General features: G+C 38.8%; 1 protein-coding gene across 8 annotated transcripts in view; it reads left to right on the forward strand.

Annotated features, from left to right (window-relative positions):
• POU6F2 (POU class 6 homeobox 2) overlaps nt 1-19,128 on the forward strand; it is a 459,108-nt gene that overhangs the window by 92,002 nt on the left and 347,978 nt on the right. For 5 of the 8 annotated variants that reach the window (XM_070615457.1, XM_070615454.1, XM_070615451.1 and 2 more), the window contains exon 2: nt 3,449-3,620. In XM_070615457.1, the coding sequence (XP_070471558.1) occupies nt 3,455-3,620 (166 nt within the window). In that variant the 5' untranslated portion in view covers nt 3,449-3,454. Of the gene's footprint in view, nt 1-2,399; nt 2,708-3,448; nt 3,621-19,128 lie in introns of those variants that run through there. The other 3 variants (XM_070615456.1, XM_070615459.1, XM_070615453.1) reach the window with 2 other exon arrangements.

The raw sequence follows: 19,128 nt of genomic DNA on the forward strand, positions 1-19,128 counted from the left end.
TGCAGAGAAGTACCGATTGCTTCCACGGTAGTTTTGACAATTTCAGATTTTCCAGTAAGAGTCTTCACCCTCTCTAATTTTGGCCCTCACTAGCTATCTCTGTTCCTTTGTGCTACTGCAGCGATCCTTGTACATGTTGAAGTTGCAGCCCTCTTACATTCCTGCAAGCACCTATGTAAGTGCGTGTTGGAAAATCCTTTCATTCCTGCTGGCGGAAAGGATTTTACCGACTGCCATTGCTTTTGGCAGGGAGAGAGCGACTTCCGAGCCAAGTGCTCCTTGAAAGATGCACTCCCCCATCACTTATAAGACTGTACTCAGTGGTTACTGCTTGTGACACATTTTCAAATGGACCCCCCAGTGGCTGCAGCTGTGATTAAAAGCTGTCTACTCTCTGCCTCACTGGGGGTTTGCTGTTTAACCATGTCATGCACATATATATGTGGGCTACAGCTGCATCATGGAAAACCTAAAGGGTTTTGTAAGATAAAAAATCAAATGAGTGCTCGAATGACAAAGTCCTGAATTTTCTAAGCTCACGTCACTGAGAGGCACCAGTTGGGAACCTAGCCATGGGTGAGGTACATAAAAGTAATTTAAAGAAGAGCTAATGGTAGGTGAATACGTACCATCTGCCAGCAGACGCTTTGCACACCTCAGCCAGACGGAAAGTCTTAAAGATTTAAGCGCACTTGAACTTAGCAGCTGCATTTTAGCTCCTGTGTATGACTCGGGATTCTGTTTGTCCATTCACAAATAAAGCGAGAACAGAATATTCTCTTTTTAAGGCTACCCAGATATTCACTGATATGTTGATAACCATGTTTGGCTTATCACGAGGGTAGTGAGTGCCATTCTAAACATAAGTTTACCATTAACACTACCTAGATGAGCAATGCAGCCTCGGAGACTGGATGTCGCAAAGCCACACGTCACACCCCTTCCTTTAGATTGGAGAGAATGAGTATTCAACCTTTTATAAAGTGAAAGAAAGTGCTAGAATTTAAAGCTGGGCTCTTCACTCTGAGTATATTTATCAGAGCCGTGAGGTAAAGCAGGGCCCCCCCCCCCCCCCCACCTCACGCGCTCTGCTAACTGAAGCAGAATCCAACATGCATTCTCTCTTAGATACATGGGAAAGAAATTTAGGAACATTTAAGAATTTTGCGTCTTCTGTCCCTCCTGCCTGCCCCCCTCCACTTCCTTCCCCCGTTTTCAAGAGCTCCACGTCTCGGCGACCAAACACAGTCCAGGAACTGCTAATCTATCACCAGCAAATTTAGGCTGACGATACTGTGAATCGACCACATTGATTACATTGATTATATTTCAAATATTTACAATACGGTGAGACAAGCCTAATTTATTTCCTAAAGAGTTCAAGGTAGGTATCACCATTTCAGAAGGGGAAAACAATGGAGAAATGTTTGTGGTTGCTATCTGCAATAATCTGATGCTGACAGAGAGTAGTATTTTATTTAGTAATTAACAGTGTAAAGGGGAGAGGAGCTGTCATGTTGGTTCTTAAGCTGCGGAATGTGATGAAAGATGATATCTGCGATCTCATCCTTTCCACTTGTTTAGGATTGTCAGGATGAGAAATGTCAGCATTATGAAAGCTCGGCTCTGCTCTTGATATGATAAAACCCTTCAAAAGCCAGTCTTTCTCTCTCCCTTGTCCCCCTCCTTTCTCGCTCTCTCTCTGCACTTGCTTTTTTATTTATCCTGTTTTGTTAGATGGCAGAAATATAATTCTTTTCTTTCTTCCTATTATAAGCCACCATTTTTGTTTTATTATATGTTTCACAACCCCTAATGCCCCACTGAAAATTACCTTGTTAAATGACAGTGTTTCAAAGCCATGAATCCTTTCCACCATTCCCTCAGAGGTTTGAAACAGTCAACAGACTGTAAAGAATAAATAATAAAAAAGTATTGATTATTTTGATGACTGTGAGATTCAATTAAGTATTAATTTTGCCCTCCAGTGGACCTATCAAGGTATTCAAAAGGGAGGATTCGGCTCAGCTAAATGCGTGCTGAGTGCTTCAGCCTTAAAGAGGGAGAAAATGTGTTTACCTACAGTATTTGAAGAAGAAGTGCATCGATGCACAGAGTCCAATATTTAAGTGCTGTGCAAATTAAGCCCTGGTGACAGTGACATTGTTTTCAGTGGTATGAGTATTGACTAAAGAAGTGCATTTGATGACAGCTTAAACTATTTGTATTGATTAACATTTTCATAGATTATCATGTGTCATATCAAATTCACTTTTCAGGCATGAATACATTAAAAAAAAATCACCACAGGCACACCGCAGCCAATGTAACGACGGGACAAGAGAGAATGCCGCCCCACCTGCTCCCGAGCTGGTCACCTGTTTCCTGCTCGGGAACCATTTAGGCATGAACTTGGCAATAAATAGCTCCCAGATAACGCCAAGAGGGCACTTCTTGCTTTGCTTTTTCTTCTGTATCCGGTGTTTCTGCCAGTACCGTATTATGCATCTTAGTTTGCAAATGGAATAAAAGGCTACACTTGGAAAATATTTCTGATCCTAGAATGCCCTCCTAATGAGCTGAAGATAAAGCAGATTTTAATTATCGGGGGGCAAAGTTTGCCTTTCTGGAGGTGATTTTTGTTTTCTTTTTCTTTAATGCTCTGGGCGTATGATGCTCTAGGTATCCGAATTATTGAACCCAATTTGTAAGTATTTTTCCAATTCCTTTACAAATTTTTAAACCAATCTTCATATATTTTGTTGTGTATTGTTTGCTTTAAAATATTCATTTGATTCGAGGTCAGCTTCAGTCCCCGATCTGGGACCATGGAGTCAACTTCTAAGGGTGCTTATAGAATTTACATAAGAAATCTCTTTTATTCCATTGAAAGCCTTGCACGACTCTTTTCTCCCTATCTCTTTTCTCTGCTCTCAGGATAGGGTTTAATTGCTTCTCCCCCAGGGAGAGGGCTCCTTAAAATAGCCCATGTTTCCTCCATAGGGTGCTCCTTCCTTTTTAGTCTGTTGCCGAAGTACAAACCCAGCACTTTCTTTTTTCTTACTGCGTTAAAGACAGAACAAGGTGTAAAAACATTCGCACAAAAGCACATCCCACAATTAAAGCTGCGTTGGTTAGGTTGCTTTCAAAGAAGTTTTTTTTTGTTGTTCTTTTTTTCCCCCCCTCTGGAGCCTCCTGAATATCTCACATGCTAGTCGGGCTTTAATAGGGTGGGGAGTAATGGAGAACTCTTCGGATCTGTAATAGCTCTTCACTTGACTGCAGCCAGCAATAACAGCGGGAGCAGCCAGAGATAAGAGAGAGAGGAGAGAGGGAGAGTGTGTGTGTGGAAGAGAGAGAGAGAAGAGAAGGGAGAGGGAGAGAGAGGACACGCACACCAAAGCTGCCACTTTTTTTTCCTCCCTTTCACTCTTTTCCCCCATCCTAGGATCCAATGATAGCTGGACAAGTCAGTAAGCCCTTGCTGTCAGTGCGGAGTGAAATGAATGCGGAGTTGAGAGGTGAGGACCAGGCTGCTACTTCAGACAGCGAGCTGAATGAGCCCCTGCTTGCGCCTGTGGAATCAAATGACAGCGAGGACACTCCCAGCAAGCTCTTCGGTAAGTCTGTCTAGGTATTTCATTTCAGTCCTACCATGTTGTCCGGAAGAGCAATCCACAGCCCCCCTCTTTTTTTCCTGTTGTTCATTCAATTTTCTTGTAAGTACTAAAGAGGAGCTTCGCCTCTTGGAGGGGCCGAGCCAGCAAGGCCGATTCTAGCTGGCTAGGGGGATGTCCTCCAAACTTTTCCCAACAGGGAACTTCCTCACTGCCCATTTTGACTTGTCAGATATTGCCAGAGTGCCCGGGCTGGAAATTATTTGAGAAAAGAAGATGGTAATGATAATCAGGAAATCAGTTCCATTGTGAGAATTGGTTAACATTTATTGAATAAATATCGACTCGGTTCCGGGTTACTTCGCAGCCTTTTGTTAAGGGGAAGGAGAGTAAAGAGTTATTATCTGTAGTCAACAGACAGGAGAGAGGAACTGGAAAATATCAATACCAGTCATTCTATGCCAGGTAAACAAAGGTGGCTACGGGAATTGCTCCAAGAAATAACATTTTGTAATCACAATTAGGAGGAATATCTCTTCTTTTAAAAGGGTGATGAGGATGGAAAATTGGTCCTTTGCATCCCTCCCCGCCTCCTCCCTTTGATAGATGTTTATAGCCTCATTCTAAATGTGAAGGCAGCCCAGGACCTTTTAGGAATCATTGTTTCATAAACCAAACCGGAACAAGCAGAGTGCCACTCCAGCACAGACATCTGTCATTCAAACAGATGACACTCTGTAAGCCAACTCAAACAACTGTGGTCTCTAATCAGGAAAGGGAGCGGGTTGTAGAGGCGCGTGACTGAGTGATGGAGGCGATAGATGTCTCTGCTGGAGGAGCACTTGACGGGACAGAGTGACATTAGGTTTTCAGAACAATTGCTCCTGAAACACTTGCTTTTAATTATTTTCAAGTGTTTATGTACTTATAACATGAAATGTATATATATATGTATATATATGGAATACATTCTAATCTGTATATGTATATATATATAGATACACTAACCATACACATATACTTGGAATCAGGCAGAGAAATGCTTGGTCTCAGGTTGAAAACAGTCATGTGCCTGAATTTCAGAGAAAAACAACATTATTGCATCAACTGCTTTCTGAAGAAAGTCATTAATTCAGTGAAAAAAATAAGCTTTATTATTTTTTTTTAACCTATAGAAAGAAAATAGTTTTGATGGTTTGGTTACCCCAGGCCAGCTGCAACAGAGGAGCTCTTCTCTGATTTTAAATGATCACTCCATCAAACTCTAGAGGGGTGTCGCAGAGAAAGTTTCTGTCTCAAATTTTCTATTGGTAAAATACTATTTTACACTTAAGTGCATAATGGGTTGCACTTTCAAGAAATTCTATCATATTACCCTTTCTTTGAAAAGTAGCAATTCCACCTCTGACAGAAATTTTCCATACCTAAGCATTCAGGTTTTAACATTTTCACTCTGAAGAAATATTTTGTTGTAGTCTAAGTTTTTATCTGTGTAGGAAGAGTTATGTCCTAAAACACTCAGTTCATTTAAGGGGTTAGTGAGAGAAGTCAGATAAAATTAGAAATTATAGGAAGGCAAAAAGCCACATTCCAGCCTCTCTGATATTAAGTATACTAATACTAAAAATACTTTTAAAAAGTAATCAATTGTGAATTCAGCGTAACTGCAGATAATGGATTACTTGTTCCTAAACTTTGCATGCATCTTTAAAAAGTAAATTAATTTTGTAGACTTCGACTTGTAACCCCAACATTTTTTTTCAAGTAAACCAATGAGGAGGCAATTCATTTGGCTTTTCAACATTTGCTTGCATTTTCCAACACTGAAAATTATTATAGATTTGGTATGTCATCTCTTACAGATTTGCATGTGTGGAGAAACAAGCTTCAAAAAATCTAAGAGGGTCAAAGAAATTTGAATTAAAAGTTCATTGAAAAAATATCTTAATGGAATCTTTATGGGGTAAACTAAGGAATTATAGTTTAGTTTAGAAATCATAGTAGGTTTAAGAAGGTCCTCGTCTTCACTTTGGAATTCTCAACTTCTGAGTTTGTGAGAGAGAATCAAGCACAATCTACACCCTATATCTAAAAGTCCTCATGTTTTCACTTAATTTTGTGTTGTCTCTGGATTGCTTTTCAAACACAATCTGAATATTTCCCAGTTTCCAATTAGGTAAAGAAGAAATCAGTAGATGAATAGTTTTGAAAGCTTGAGAATAAAAATTTGACATAGTATGAGATGGAGAAAATAGATTCACATGGGAAGGAGAGCATCCCCATGGTATCTCAGGCTTCCTTAGCTGTGGGGTCGGTTATGCTCTCACTCTGTAACATTCCTGAGACTTACTTTAGGAATTCTAGTTCCTGTAACTGACTAAAACTTTCAAGAATAATTTTCTTTCAGAATTTTTAGCAACTTTGGCAACACTTAATGGATGATAATTGAATGGGCCATTATTTTATTTGACGTGACTATGTTGAAGTTTTTTGTTGCTATATCTAGTTATGATTATACTCTTTACTTGATAATGAAGAATGACATTTTTCCTGAATAACTGGGAACATCTGGGTTTATCTCTAAACAATGATTTTCTAATATCAAACTATCATTCTTATAGCATATACATCGTGTTATTGAAAATGGTGCTTCTATAATGAAAGGAGGAGATTAAGACACGTCATGTGCATCTTGATGTGTTTACTTTCGTGGGGGGATATTAACTGACAGCAGGAGACAAGAGGAGCTCCGTTTTTTATTGTACCTGAAATTTCAGTCGAAATGGATTTCTTTGGAGCTGATGCTCTCTTCTGTGTCTTGTTCAAATTAGCAGTCCAGAGGACAAGTCTGTTTCTCTCACAGTATGGCACCATCAGCCCAAAACTACAGGAGAAAGGCTAATCCTGATGCCCTCTATGGATAAACAAAGGAAATTCCAGGACCCCTTGGGCCTTTTATGCCTTTCCTTAAATTGCACCTCTGCACTTAGCAGCATCCGAAGGGCGGCACACTGTGCAGAATGGTTCAGAGCTCTGAGCAGCTCAGAACACCAGAAGCAGAAACCAGAAGCCTTATGCCAGCCTAAGTAGAAAGTTCAGAAAAGGGCCCTTGTGTTTTATAAAGTAATTACATCGTAAGTAGCGTTTTGCGTAACTTGAACAGCCATGGAAACTAAAGAACACTTAGCAGAGGTGAATCCACATTTCATTAAGAAACACGTGGTGAGGTGGTGCTCTGTGATATCATTAAGCGGTGCATTGTTTATTCTTGTAAAGCCCGTGGAATAACTATCCTCTCTTTCGGTTTAAGACTGTATCATGCTAAGCTCTGAGCCGTAGGAAACAGTACGCAGAACAGACTTGCATGTTGGGGGGCATTGTCAGAGAATCTGGCTGGGTGTCTTACTGTGTTTCAGCTGCGTGATCAAATGAGTGATGCCATGCAGAGCCCGTCATTTAGTTTGTGACTAGTGATGTACATATTCGAAGCCATTCTCGAAACCGGCCTTTGGCAAACAATCTCAAAAAGAAGAGGTTGCTGTGTTTCTCTTGTGACATTTATAGCCCTCGTGTCAGTGTGGTGCTTCATTTTTAGTTATGCCCATCAAGAATTCAGTGTTCCGCATTCAGTCAAGTTGGATGCTAAAATTCAAATGGTAGCATCAACAACTTGGTCAGGAAAATGGCCACAGAAAGGATAAAAGTAATATATACCCCTAGAAAAATATCAGTACTAAAGTTTTCCTACGCAGTCTCAGCCAAAGAAGTGAGACCGCATAAAATATGACCTAAATATTTTCTCCTATATATATATTTGAAATTTGTAAGACGATTTATTAACGATTTTCCTCCCGGGAATATTTTTATTGTTTCAAGTTAAACCTCATGATTGCTTTTCTTAAAGTCCCAGCTACCTTGGGTGGCTGGCTTCATCTCTGTGGCTTGCTTCCCAGTTGTCCCACGCTGCACGTGAATCGGGCACACAGCTCTAAAGGCTTGAGCTGAGATGTGAACAAAAAACCATTTATAAACATTGCCCCTCAAATAAAAATTGGTGGTTTGTTTTCTCTTATGATATTGTGTTTTTTCTAGGTTAAAAGAAATTGCATGCAATGGTACTTGTAAGAGCGGGTATTTTCAATGTCACTTATCTGTGAACTATTGGAAAAGGGTTGAAAGTTGGGTCACTTATTCTTCCTTGCTAGAAAATGTATCTCTATAGGGTTTTTCCTTTCTGTTATCTTCCTCATAGAAACATGCATTATAAGATTTTTTTTTTCTAAATTGCCATCCAGTTTGACTTGATTAGAATTTATGGCAGTGGAGTCATTTTCAATGACAAAAGGATAAAGGACTAAATTGTCTGTCACCCCTTGAGACAGTGGTCTCTGCAGGTCAGCATGGGGGTCATCCGTAGGGCATTATGGGGCCTGCACTTGGCGGTGACGCTGCCTTCTGCTTGTGCAAAAGTGGAAGCCTTAAGATGGCATTACTGTCTTTATTACTTTATTTAAACGTCTCTCTCAAGGTTTCAGTGCCTTGGGTATTTATAATATTCTGATAAAATATGCTGGGGTTGGTAATCAGCACATAGTGCTTAAGCCCAAAGGGAATTTAGCTGGGAGGTAATGAGGAAAATTCCTTAGAGAAATATATTTATTTAAAATATGCATCCTGCTTCTGTATTTTTAAAAGTTTTGATATTATATCAGTTGAAAATTCATACTATCTTTCCCTAAAGAAAGTGTGTTTTGCTAAGGAAATGTTAAAACAGCACATCTTAAAATCAACTAAATAATTTGAGTAAGAGATTCAGTGCAAAAACAGTTATTTAAAAGAAACCAGTATTTGTGCAAGGAAATGGGATTCATGATAAGGTATTTGTCAGAAATCAATTGTGGTTTCAGAGTCAAGCAAGCCCTGGTCGTGCTGTTCTCTGACGACTGAGGGGGAAATGCACATTGAGATAGATTTCTTAACATTTAAGAAAAGCGAATGCACCGAGGTCTTTCTTTAAAAAATCCAGTGAGAGGCTGTGTGTATTTAGACAAATTTAGTTTAGTGTTTTACCCCCCAGAAAACCATTGTAATACTACACGGATAAATAAATCCGCTTTAAGTAGCATTAATTTGTGAGCTTGGACATAAAGATAAATCCATGTAAGATGGCACTGGTGTTCAAACTTTTCACCATGTTTGTTTGTTGAGCTGTGCTCGTTTCTAAGTGCACTTGAAGGGAGGACGATGCACAAGAGGTGACACAGATTCAGTGGGGACTGTCTTAGTGCCTTCCTTTTCTGTCTCTTTGCCATGCCTGGGGTACTCAGGTCAGACCTCTGTTTAAAGAAGATAGTTCAGTATTGCAATGTCTGAGGATGCTACTACGTGGTTACGCATTAGCAAATCAAAATGCTGACATGGCTTGACATTTTTTCTTTTATTTTGATTGCTACAATTCTTATATTTTGCTGTCATTGTTAAGTTGTCCTATAAACAACTGGCAAAAAGATAAAGTATTAGAAATTCCGTTATTCTGCACCATCACCCCTTTAAGTGAGCCTGTTTTAGTCTTTTTAATGTCTTGGGTGTTTCTGGTTTAAAGGTTCCATGGCATGATAGGGTTTTCGTCCAGACCAGTTTATGTCGTAATTAATAAATAGACGTGCATTCCAGACTCATGCTTCCAAGCCCAGCCCTTGAGTAGATCGCTTTCTCTCTCAATTAGCCAGTTTAATTATAGCATGAGCAGCATTCTTTTCAAGAATTGCCCAAATAAAATTTTCTCCCACTTCAAAAACGAGACTTCAGTGACTGTTTCAAGTGGACCTGGCTTGTTATTAGACAGTAAGCAGGTAATTTGTGAGAGAACGCGTACTTTCTTTGATTGGCGACCTTGCTGGTTTATGTTGGGGTATTAATAATACATCAGACATTCCCACATTAAAAAGAGAGTAGACGTGAAGAGGAATGGTGGAGGGTGCGGTCCCACTATCAGGCTGCCCCTGATTGTTCTGGCCTTCCCTGGGCAGGGGACCATGGGAGGAGCAGTCACATTTGCCCAAATATGCACCTGGTTCCAGTTAACATGTTTCTTGATTTTCTTATCCTAAAGAAAAAGAAACGAAGTGTTTCTACCAAACTGGCACCCTGTCAGGGGGCAATCTGTGTAAAGTTTCCTGCTGTCAGGTTAATAAATTTTTAAAAAATATCCAAAGGCAGAGGTAGCTAGAGAAAGCTCATAGTAACAGTTGCCATTCTCCAGCGGATGAGTTTCTCTTTAATATCCAACGTGGCTCTGGAATTTTCTTGTTTGTTGTCTTCCTAGATTCTATACTTCGCTGGTATTTATGTTCTGGTTTTCCTTTTATGAATGCCATTTCAGTCTTATTCTTTTTAAATGCTCATCGTTTTAAATTTCAAATGTCTTTTCTTTCAGAGGGAAATAAGTGAGCATAATTTGTTTCAATCTGGTGTTTTTTAGTTGAGCATTTCCCTTCTGCCATGAGCCCGAATGAGGTTCTAAATCTGTCAACATTGGACTTTTCTTTGGGAATACCTTCAAGTAATATTTATAGGAAACTCCATTCATAAAGGAGTGTTTGGCAATATGGGGGCTTCTGATGACGTCTGTTCATTAGACATGTTGATCTGACTCAGTGTTTTAAATGTAAGTCCCTACCTTGTGAATCTCAAAGTCAGATTTCATAAAAATATGATACAAGTGTGGACTACTTTGGTGATATATCTGACTCTATGTTATGACGCTATTGTGAGCTATCGAAATGGAGTAAGCCTTTTTCGTGTGAACACAGGCGTCAGAAAGAGTAACACTGAGTCTCTTAGTTCAAGAAAGTTTGTCCTTCTCAGAGAACTGGAAATTAGCTTTGTTTCCTAAGTATTCAAAGATCGTTTTTAAAAATCGCCTGATCAAGTTGCATAGCTCCTGACATCTCTTTTTAATAGTTAGCTGCTCCTTTTAAAAAAAATCTTAGTACATTAGTTGGATGTCTATATTTTGTTTGAGAATTTGCAGGAAAATTCATGCTCAAACTTCTCTTATAGTCTTTCTTTTGAAAGTGCTTTAAGAGCCTCCATGTGGCAAGAATATATTGTTTTTTATTTTAATTAAAAAATTAGCTACCTGGAATAACATAACCAATACAGTCTAAATCACTTTTAGTAGAGAATTACAATGCAGTCAAAACTACTTGAAAATATGAGGAAGAAATGATCAGATTACAATTAGAGAAACTAAGTAATATCATTACACGTAAACTAATTGCTTAAGAGATTTGCTATACTGAAAACCATTTGAAAATAGAATTCCACGTGAAATCTGTATTCATTAAGATGGTTAAAAATGTTCTTAGTAAATAACTAAAGTAACACTTGTTAATTTAGCCTGAGAAAGAGGTAGAATTTTAAGGTATTTTTTAGGACCCTTAAAATGTACCAATGACAGCCAACGTGAATTGATTTAACAATTTAATTCGTGTTTGTCCTGCCATATATTGTTTTTGACTTTAGTGGTTTTCTTGGTGTTTCATCTCTTTTCGTAAAATAATCAGTGTTTTTCAAATTGATACATTTCCAAATATGTGTTACCTTAATTTCATCCTACTAATGAGGAAAAAACCCCAATTGTGATAGAAGTTGTGAAAGCCAAGAAATCCATATTTAAAGGTTAATATTAACACAGTGTTTTAAAATAACAATGCACGTTTTCCGTTTTCTTATCATTTCCATAGCTTATTTTGGTTTCCCTGTATTTTCTTTCTTAGGCACTGTGAACGCACAGTGAATAAATGTCACGTTCCCCGTGTAAACATTTGTGTGTCTATGCTGTGTTCTCCATATTTTCTCCTATGTCCACATGATACTTCAAATTGTCTTACTAAATTTATAGTATGTATGTATTTTGTCTATCATAAAATTAATAAGGGCTAATTTATAATAAGCAGCTTTTTCTTTAGTTCATGCTATCCATACATCACTTAAACGTATTTCTCCTATAGTTATGCATATTTCAAAAATAGTTTCCAGATAAACTTACCACAATTAATAGTTTACCAATAAAGAACAATTAATCATATTGTAGTATTGCTTCAGGCAGAGCTGGGCTATAATCCAAGTTCCAGAGTCTTCTCTGAAGCTGCTATTCACTGAGCAGAGGAGACAACAGGATTTCTCAGAATTTGTGCAGTTTAATTCAGCAAAGAGATCTGGGCGTTTCTGCACGGTTTGATTTATAGGGAATATAGATATATTAAAGATACAAAACTTGCCCAAGCTAGGGAAGACTCTTGGAATCTAAATATTGGGAACCAAAATATTTGTCTATTTGTGGGCTGTACAGATATTACAATATAAACATTTATCCTTGTCTGTTTTATTAAGTAAAAGGCATTGTTTAATAGTTAGCGAGCACAATTTTTGTTACACATTCCTGTAAGATTCCATGTGCCTCAGTACCATTTACATGTTCACATATCAAGATAGAATGGGTGGTTGGCGCAGAATAAAGAAATCAGATTTTAAACCTTCGCTATTAAAATAGTGTGGTATAATTAATCTCCCTTTGCAGTTCTCGATGACCACATACGTGGTGATTTGTCTTTTCATATCAATATGGCAAGATTTATTTTTCTAAATTAATGCTTTGGGGTTACTTATTGCATGAGAGAGTCAGCACTGTCTAAGTAGAAGAGAGGCCCAGGGATTAATTTGATTTAAAAATGCAAACATTTGAAGCTGTTTAAAAAGCATGAAAAATTATACTGCAGAGTGAATTTTTGCCAAAATCAACCGAGGGTAGAAGAGAATAAAAAGCCAAATAGAAAAACACAGTCTCCTGTATTTAAAATGTATAGATGTGGAAGTGGTATGTGAGGTGAAATGCTCTTTTCCAAACCTGCATTTTTACTTTAATATATCTGATTTTATTTAGCAAAACATTGCCAAATAGAAATATGTCAAAAAGGAATCATACAATTTGCAAAAAGAGAAGCGTGAGAGAAATATTGAATAAAGCTAATGTTTTAATGGATCCGTTTAATTACATCCGTATCCTGCACTGTAATCTATGCATGGGTAAGTGGTCAGAACGGGGATCATCTTGATTGTGTGGGAAAACTTTGACACATTTTTGGGAAGAAACATACATTGTTGTTTTAGGTGTTGGTTGGCTCATCTTATTCTGATTCCTAAGATTAAGGCAGGTTTTATTCTTAAGAGTTCCCTAAGAAATTGCTCAGATTTTCAGATGTCCTGGTCTGTTTCTTTGCTTTAGTCTGGAATCTTTACTCCTCCTATTATATTCCATAGTCATAGTAATTTCGCAACAGTCCAGTTGGAATCTGCAGACAATCAGAAAAGTGTTACAAATTAAGCATCGTGCTTTGAGAGGGGCTAATGTCTACAGCTGCCTGCTTAGGGGGGAAAAAAAAAGGGCCGGTCACGTGGAGATTGCTGATGGCGTTGGGATGGTTGGACTAACCTAGACCATCTTGTCATCTGTAGAGTATCAATATGTTTTTATAATGATACAATAACCTGAACCCTGTAACAGTTTATGGTCCTTTTGAGAATTCTTATGGATTCTTAGAGTGGCGGAGGTCTGGGGAAAGATCTTGAAAGCTTTCACAAAATCTGGCTGGGTGACAGAAAACCAGCATGGCCGTGATTTAGCTGCTAAGGAATCCTATTGACCGGAAACGTCATTAAACTTTTAAGTTAAAAAAAACCCACAAAACAAATGGTAGATATGAAGCATGAGGGGTACCCAAAAGGACGGCAGGGATTAAAAAGTGCTGAAGGGTCTGAGACAAGGGGCAAAATTCAGCAAGCCCAACGCTGATCTTTGTATCCTACTTCCAAGACGGATTGTTTTATACTCTTCTGAATACTGCCATGTGCATTGGAAATCTGCATTAGTGTGTTTCCTTCATGGAGTCTGTCAGACTGGGTTGTTGCTTTTTCATTTTCCTTGGCTATTTTCAGTCAATGATAAATGGAGAGCTTGAATTTTGAATCCGGCACCAGTGAGATATAAAACCAGAAACAGCAGGAAATAAGCATGACGAGTAACTTTACATCTGTCTATGCGCGAAGATCTCAGTCCTCTTAACATTTGTAATACCGCTAATTTCTACGGGGCTTTTTAAAACGCGCTTCCACATGAGCTCTCAAAACCCGTAAAAGTGTGGCATGTAAAGTAAATTGTTTGTCACTTGCCGTCGACCTGCCATATTTATTGTCAGGAGAAATGGACATTAGTTGGAAAAGCAGTTGTAAAAGGCCAAACAATTTTTAAAGATGGCAAAGATGTGTGAGGGTTTTCCTTTTTCTAACAATGAGCCACCCCTTCAGACATCAAAAGACAAGATAATAAGACACTTCAAGCACAATTCAAGATTATATTCAACATCTAAAGGCTCGTCTCTTGTCAGTTTGCATTTACTCTCTCAGGGATGTGATGCTTCTATCATCTTTCTGTCAAGAGGAGTCTGGCAGAAGAGGCGAGGGCTCTTATTTCACACACTTAGGGTTTTTATCAGATCGCCCACACTCATTCTGATTCAGCCAAAATGGGTGGATAATTTGAAGAAGGTCATGCACAAGCACAAAAATCTCATATTGATTTCTGTGATTAGAAAGCATTAAAATTGCACGTTTATGTTAGTTGCTGAGATGTTTTGTCAGTTTATTTGGTAAGACACTTTTGCAGCTGAGAAGAAAAGATGGCTTAAAATCTAAAAATAGATGGCTGAAGCCGAAATTGTTTCTTTTAATGTGACCAGATTTGAACATTTAACAAAGGACCATAAAAATAATTTAAGGCTTTTAGTTTAACAATATTTGAGATTAGTTTATATAATGAAATACTCCTTGAGATATAAAAGCAAAATAGCACACTTGTGCTTATCAGAGGAAAGAAATACGTATCTGAAATTATTTTTAAAAAACTTTTAAAATTGATTTCATATGTTTAATATATAGATAAAAGATGATGACATTTTCAATAGAAATGTAATTATGAAGCTATTTTACAATGGCTATCAAATTTTTAACATTTTGTAATCTTTGCAATGACAATGTCATTATATTTGTCATTTTATGCCATTCTTAGTATATATGCCCTTTTCCAGAGAGGGTACTAAAGAATAAATAAAGGAGTTTTAAATTCTTATTATTATTCTCTGTCGAAATTTATCACGTTGCTTTCTTTACTCTTTGACAGTGACAAAGCCATACAAAGAAACATTCTATTTTATTTTTCGGTGAGGGGGACATATCTATGGAAGTTAGAAGAACCAGCATTTTCTCTCAAAATAAAACAATTGATGAAAATAAAACCATGTTATCCTGGGATCATTTCTATATTGAATCTTTGAAATTACTTTTCCTGGGAATTTTCGTCAACTCTGTGTGTCTCCGTTTCTCGTATTTCTCTTCTTTGCTGTGATGCGTTTCAAAACTGACTTTCTTAGTTTGGTGCCACTTTCTCATATCAAAAGAAAGGTGTACATATATAGAATGTAGTTACAGCGTTGGTGTCATAGACGTGAAACCCATAATTTGGGTGAAACCATATTATGTAGGTCTTTCCTGTACCGTACGGTTTATGCATTCAACATTCAACTCAGTTTGTTGAGTGAATTCACCCACCCAACAAATATTTGTGAGTACCTTCTCTGTGGCAGGAGCTATGCTGTGTTCTGGGGACTCAGTGGAGAAAACACCAGGCACAAATAATCACCTAGTTTAGCTTGTCTGTTACACTGCATGCTGAGGATGCAAAAATGAATAAGACACGATCACCCCACCCTCAAAAGCCTACAACCAACCTTATATATTGACATCCTGTTTACTTCATAACGTCCTGTGACTCTTCAGGAAATCTGTATCTTCAATGTCATGCATTTCAGAAGTTGCTCATTTGGTCAGAAGGCTAAACGTGTGAGAAAAACTATTATGCCAAAAAGGGAGGAAGAAGAAAGGATTATTCGGTGATTCAGGACAAATTATGTTCGTACTGTTTTTTTTCCTCAGAGTTTGGTGCTTATGCTGTAAAACACAAATGTGATTCTTTAGCAACTGGCTGTTAGTCATGTCCAGGGGGAGACGGAACTAGATTGATCTTTTCCTCCCTGTGTCTCCTGCCGCCATTCCCTTCCAGGATCCTTGCTTCTTTATCATAAAATGTAATATAATGGGTCAAGGCTCTGGAGTCAGACTGTTTGGATTTGAGCCTGGCTCTGCCACCTGTTAGCCGGCTGGACAAGGTACACAACAGGTTTAAGCTTCAGCTTCCCCATCTCTAAATGGAGGCATTGGTGACAGTCACTTCACAGGGCCGTCTTGAGGTTGAAACGAGGTGACACGTGTGGAGCCTTATCGAATGCCTGGAATGTAACCAGCTCTCAACAAAGACCAGCCGTACCACACTTTATTAAGAGTTGAGAACGAACTTGCCAGTTTTAGAAGGAATTTGATTATTTTTTAGCAACAGGTGTCAGAAAACCAACCACAAAAATTATGAGGCCTTTGGAATTAGCCATGCGCCTCCCTAAGGAAACACCAGCCCCCAGGGCTCTCTTGGCAAAAGAAAAGTTCTAGGGGTCTTTTTCTGCTTCCTGCCTCAGGTACATTAGTTACTGCTTTCTCCCAAAGTCCGTTCAGGAAAGGATTCAGACTTATTTATAAATAGGTAACAAGCAGATTCTAGAGAGGACCATAATTCACTGTCTCCATGTTGGAGAATATGTGGGCAAGTTGGTGGGCAAGATGCAAGGGGACAGTTAGTTACAAATCTTACTCTTCTCCAAATTTAAAATATTGGTGTGCGTGATTTTTTCAAATCATAGAGATTTTAAAAATAATGTTGGCACTGAGAAGTGATATGAAGCCAGACGTCTGTGGGCGACAGCAAATGCTTCTCTAACTTGCGGTTCGGCTGGATACCCTGGTGGCAGCCTGCTTTTGGACAGTATATCTCCAAGATGTGTTAGCTGTCTCTCCGAGGGCGTTTGCCAGCTTTCAGGCCGAGCGCTTCTTTCTCTCTGCCTTGACTACATCGTTGCTAAAATTAGGAACATAGCATTTGCCTCTGATTAGATGCTCGGAGGATGCTTTTGTGACCGTATCAAGGTGAACTACACAAAATTTCAGAGAGAAAGGAACATCCCATTGAAGTCACATGAAGATAGGAGAAAAGTGGTTCAGCAGAGGATCCTAATTCAGGTTCCAATCACTGCTCTTGACCCACTTGGAGGGGTATGACGTCTTATGCCTCCGTTTCCTCTTCTGCAACATGAGAGTTCAAATACCACGAGATAGGGTGTTGAAGATCCTGTAGAGGCAGGCAAGGAAGTGTCTGCACATGGGGATGTTTAATAAATGTGACTTCCTTTTCCCCACTTCCTGAACCAAGAGCGTATCTTTCTCATGTCTGAGAAGTGACCCTCTAGGGAGTATGGGTCAGACATCAATGATCAGGTGAGGCAGGGCTTTGAGTGATAAGATCTACTCTCCTAATCTAACTTTCTCCATGAAGCCAAAACTCAAGCTGGCTACAGAGAGAACAATCTGTGCTCCAGAAGCGAAGGGAGTCAGCTAGGTTGGGTCTTCTCTGCCCCAGTGGGGAGCTCTTTTCTGACTCCAAAGTGGAACGCTTCCCTCCAGGGGTTAGTTATGTGTTAGGTGTGGCAACATGGCTGCAACCAGAAATCCAGGGTGTCTTCATTCCTTTGGGAATTGTTACAGCCAAGATTTAATTAGGATTTTCTAACCTTCACAAATAAACCTTTCATATTTTTTTTAAAAAAGAAGTAAGCCCAAAATAAGATGACAGTCTTTCAGTGCAACACTTCGAAGAATTGAACACGCTGTGAATATTTATGTAAGTTAAATTGACATTTAAAGCCATATTTAGGGGAAAATGTAACTTTATTAAGGATATTTAGAGATTTTGGTTGAAATTACTAAAATCTACTTCCTTTTATATACCCTGAAGTAGTCAGGATCACTAAGGGAGCATCTTTCTGTTATTGTTACTGTGACAACTCCATACTTTTTTTTTTTTGAGGAAGATTAGCCTGAAGCTAACATCTGCCGCCAATCCTCCTCTTTTTTGCTGAAGAAGATTGGCCCTGAGCTAACATCTGTGCCTATCTTCCTCTATTTTATATGCGGGACGCCTGCCACAGCATGGTTTGCTAAGCAGTGCATAGATCTGTGCCTGGGACCTGAACTGGCAGACCCCAGGCCACCAAGGTGGAGTATGCAAACTTAACTGCTATGCCACCAGGCTGGGCCCCTCATACATATTTGATTGCATGTTTATTCATGCCCCATGCATGCTTATCAGAAATTATTGGCACTTCTAAAATCAGTTATTTAATGTGTGTCAATAGATGTCGATAAATATATGGTGATATTGAAAAATATGAAATTATGCTTTCAGATTGAATTAATGAATATGTTTGTGTTAATATTAAGTGGAAGAGAAAACTCTCCTTGAAACCAGTGGCAATGACCATCCCCTTCATATCATGAGTCTATTTGACAGTTTTTCCTTTTTTTTTTCAGAGGTTACAAACTTTTTCTTTTTTTTTTAAGATTTTATTTTTTCCTTTTTCTCCCCAAAGCCCCCCAGTACATAGTTGTATATTCTTTGTTGTGGGTCCTTCTAGTTGTGACATGTGGGACGCCGCCTCAGCATGGTTTGATGAGCAGTGCCATGTCCGCGCCCAGGACTTGAACCAACGAAACACTGGGCCGCCTGCAGCGAAGCGCGCGAACTTAACCACTCGGCCACAGGGCCAGCCCCTATTTGACAGTTTTGACTTTCTTCCCTGAGTGTATGGGATGTTTTTCCCCTTAGGTGTCCCAACTTTTATTGTTGTTCCCTCTGTGTTTTTGTCATTGGGAAACCAAACTTGGATCTGTCTCCACTTGGCTGCGCCACTGAGTAGTGTCAGCATAAAAGGGATAATGTTGGGAAAACTAATATCGGATTGGGTTCCATTAAGGGGTTTATATTGTTCAGCGGGAAGAAAACCCACCTCTTCATACTGTGCTGTGGATTGGGCACAGGCTTATTTCCTGAGCCTCTCCCCCAGCTCAGACTTGCCCTTCCCACCCCACTTCCTTCTAGCCATCACCTAGAAGATGCCTTCATCAAGTACAATGCTCTGCAACTGAATCTTCAATTTTTTCATATTTTTAGAAGAGTTGAGTTGTATTTTTAATCAGTCCTAGCTAAAAGTCAGCACTTGGAGAATTGCTTCATCTAGACAAGAATTTTTTTTTTTCTTTTACTGATTTCTCTGCTTTTATGTTTCAGGGTGGTTCAAAAATCTTCCTTCCTCAAAATCCTCAAAACTTTAACAGTGTTAGGCACCCCTGGGAATTTGTAGCTTACTTTCTCCAGTTAAATATTTAAATAGGCTTGCTCACTATTAGGCTTTCTTTAAGGGATTTGCCCCATGAAAATGGCAATGCTTTCCTA

The sequence above is a fragment of the Equus przewalskii genome, chromosome 4 (genome assembly GCF_037783145.1).
Source record: "Equus przewalskii isolate Varuska chromosome 4, EquPr2, whole genome shotgun sequence".
NCBI classification, from domain to species: Eukaryota; Metazoa; Chordata; class Mammalia; order Perissodactyla; family Equidae; genus Equus; species Equus przewalskii.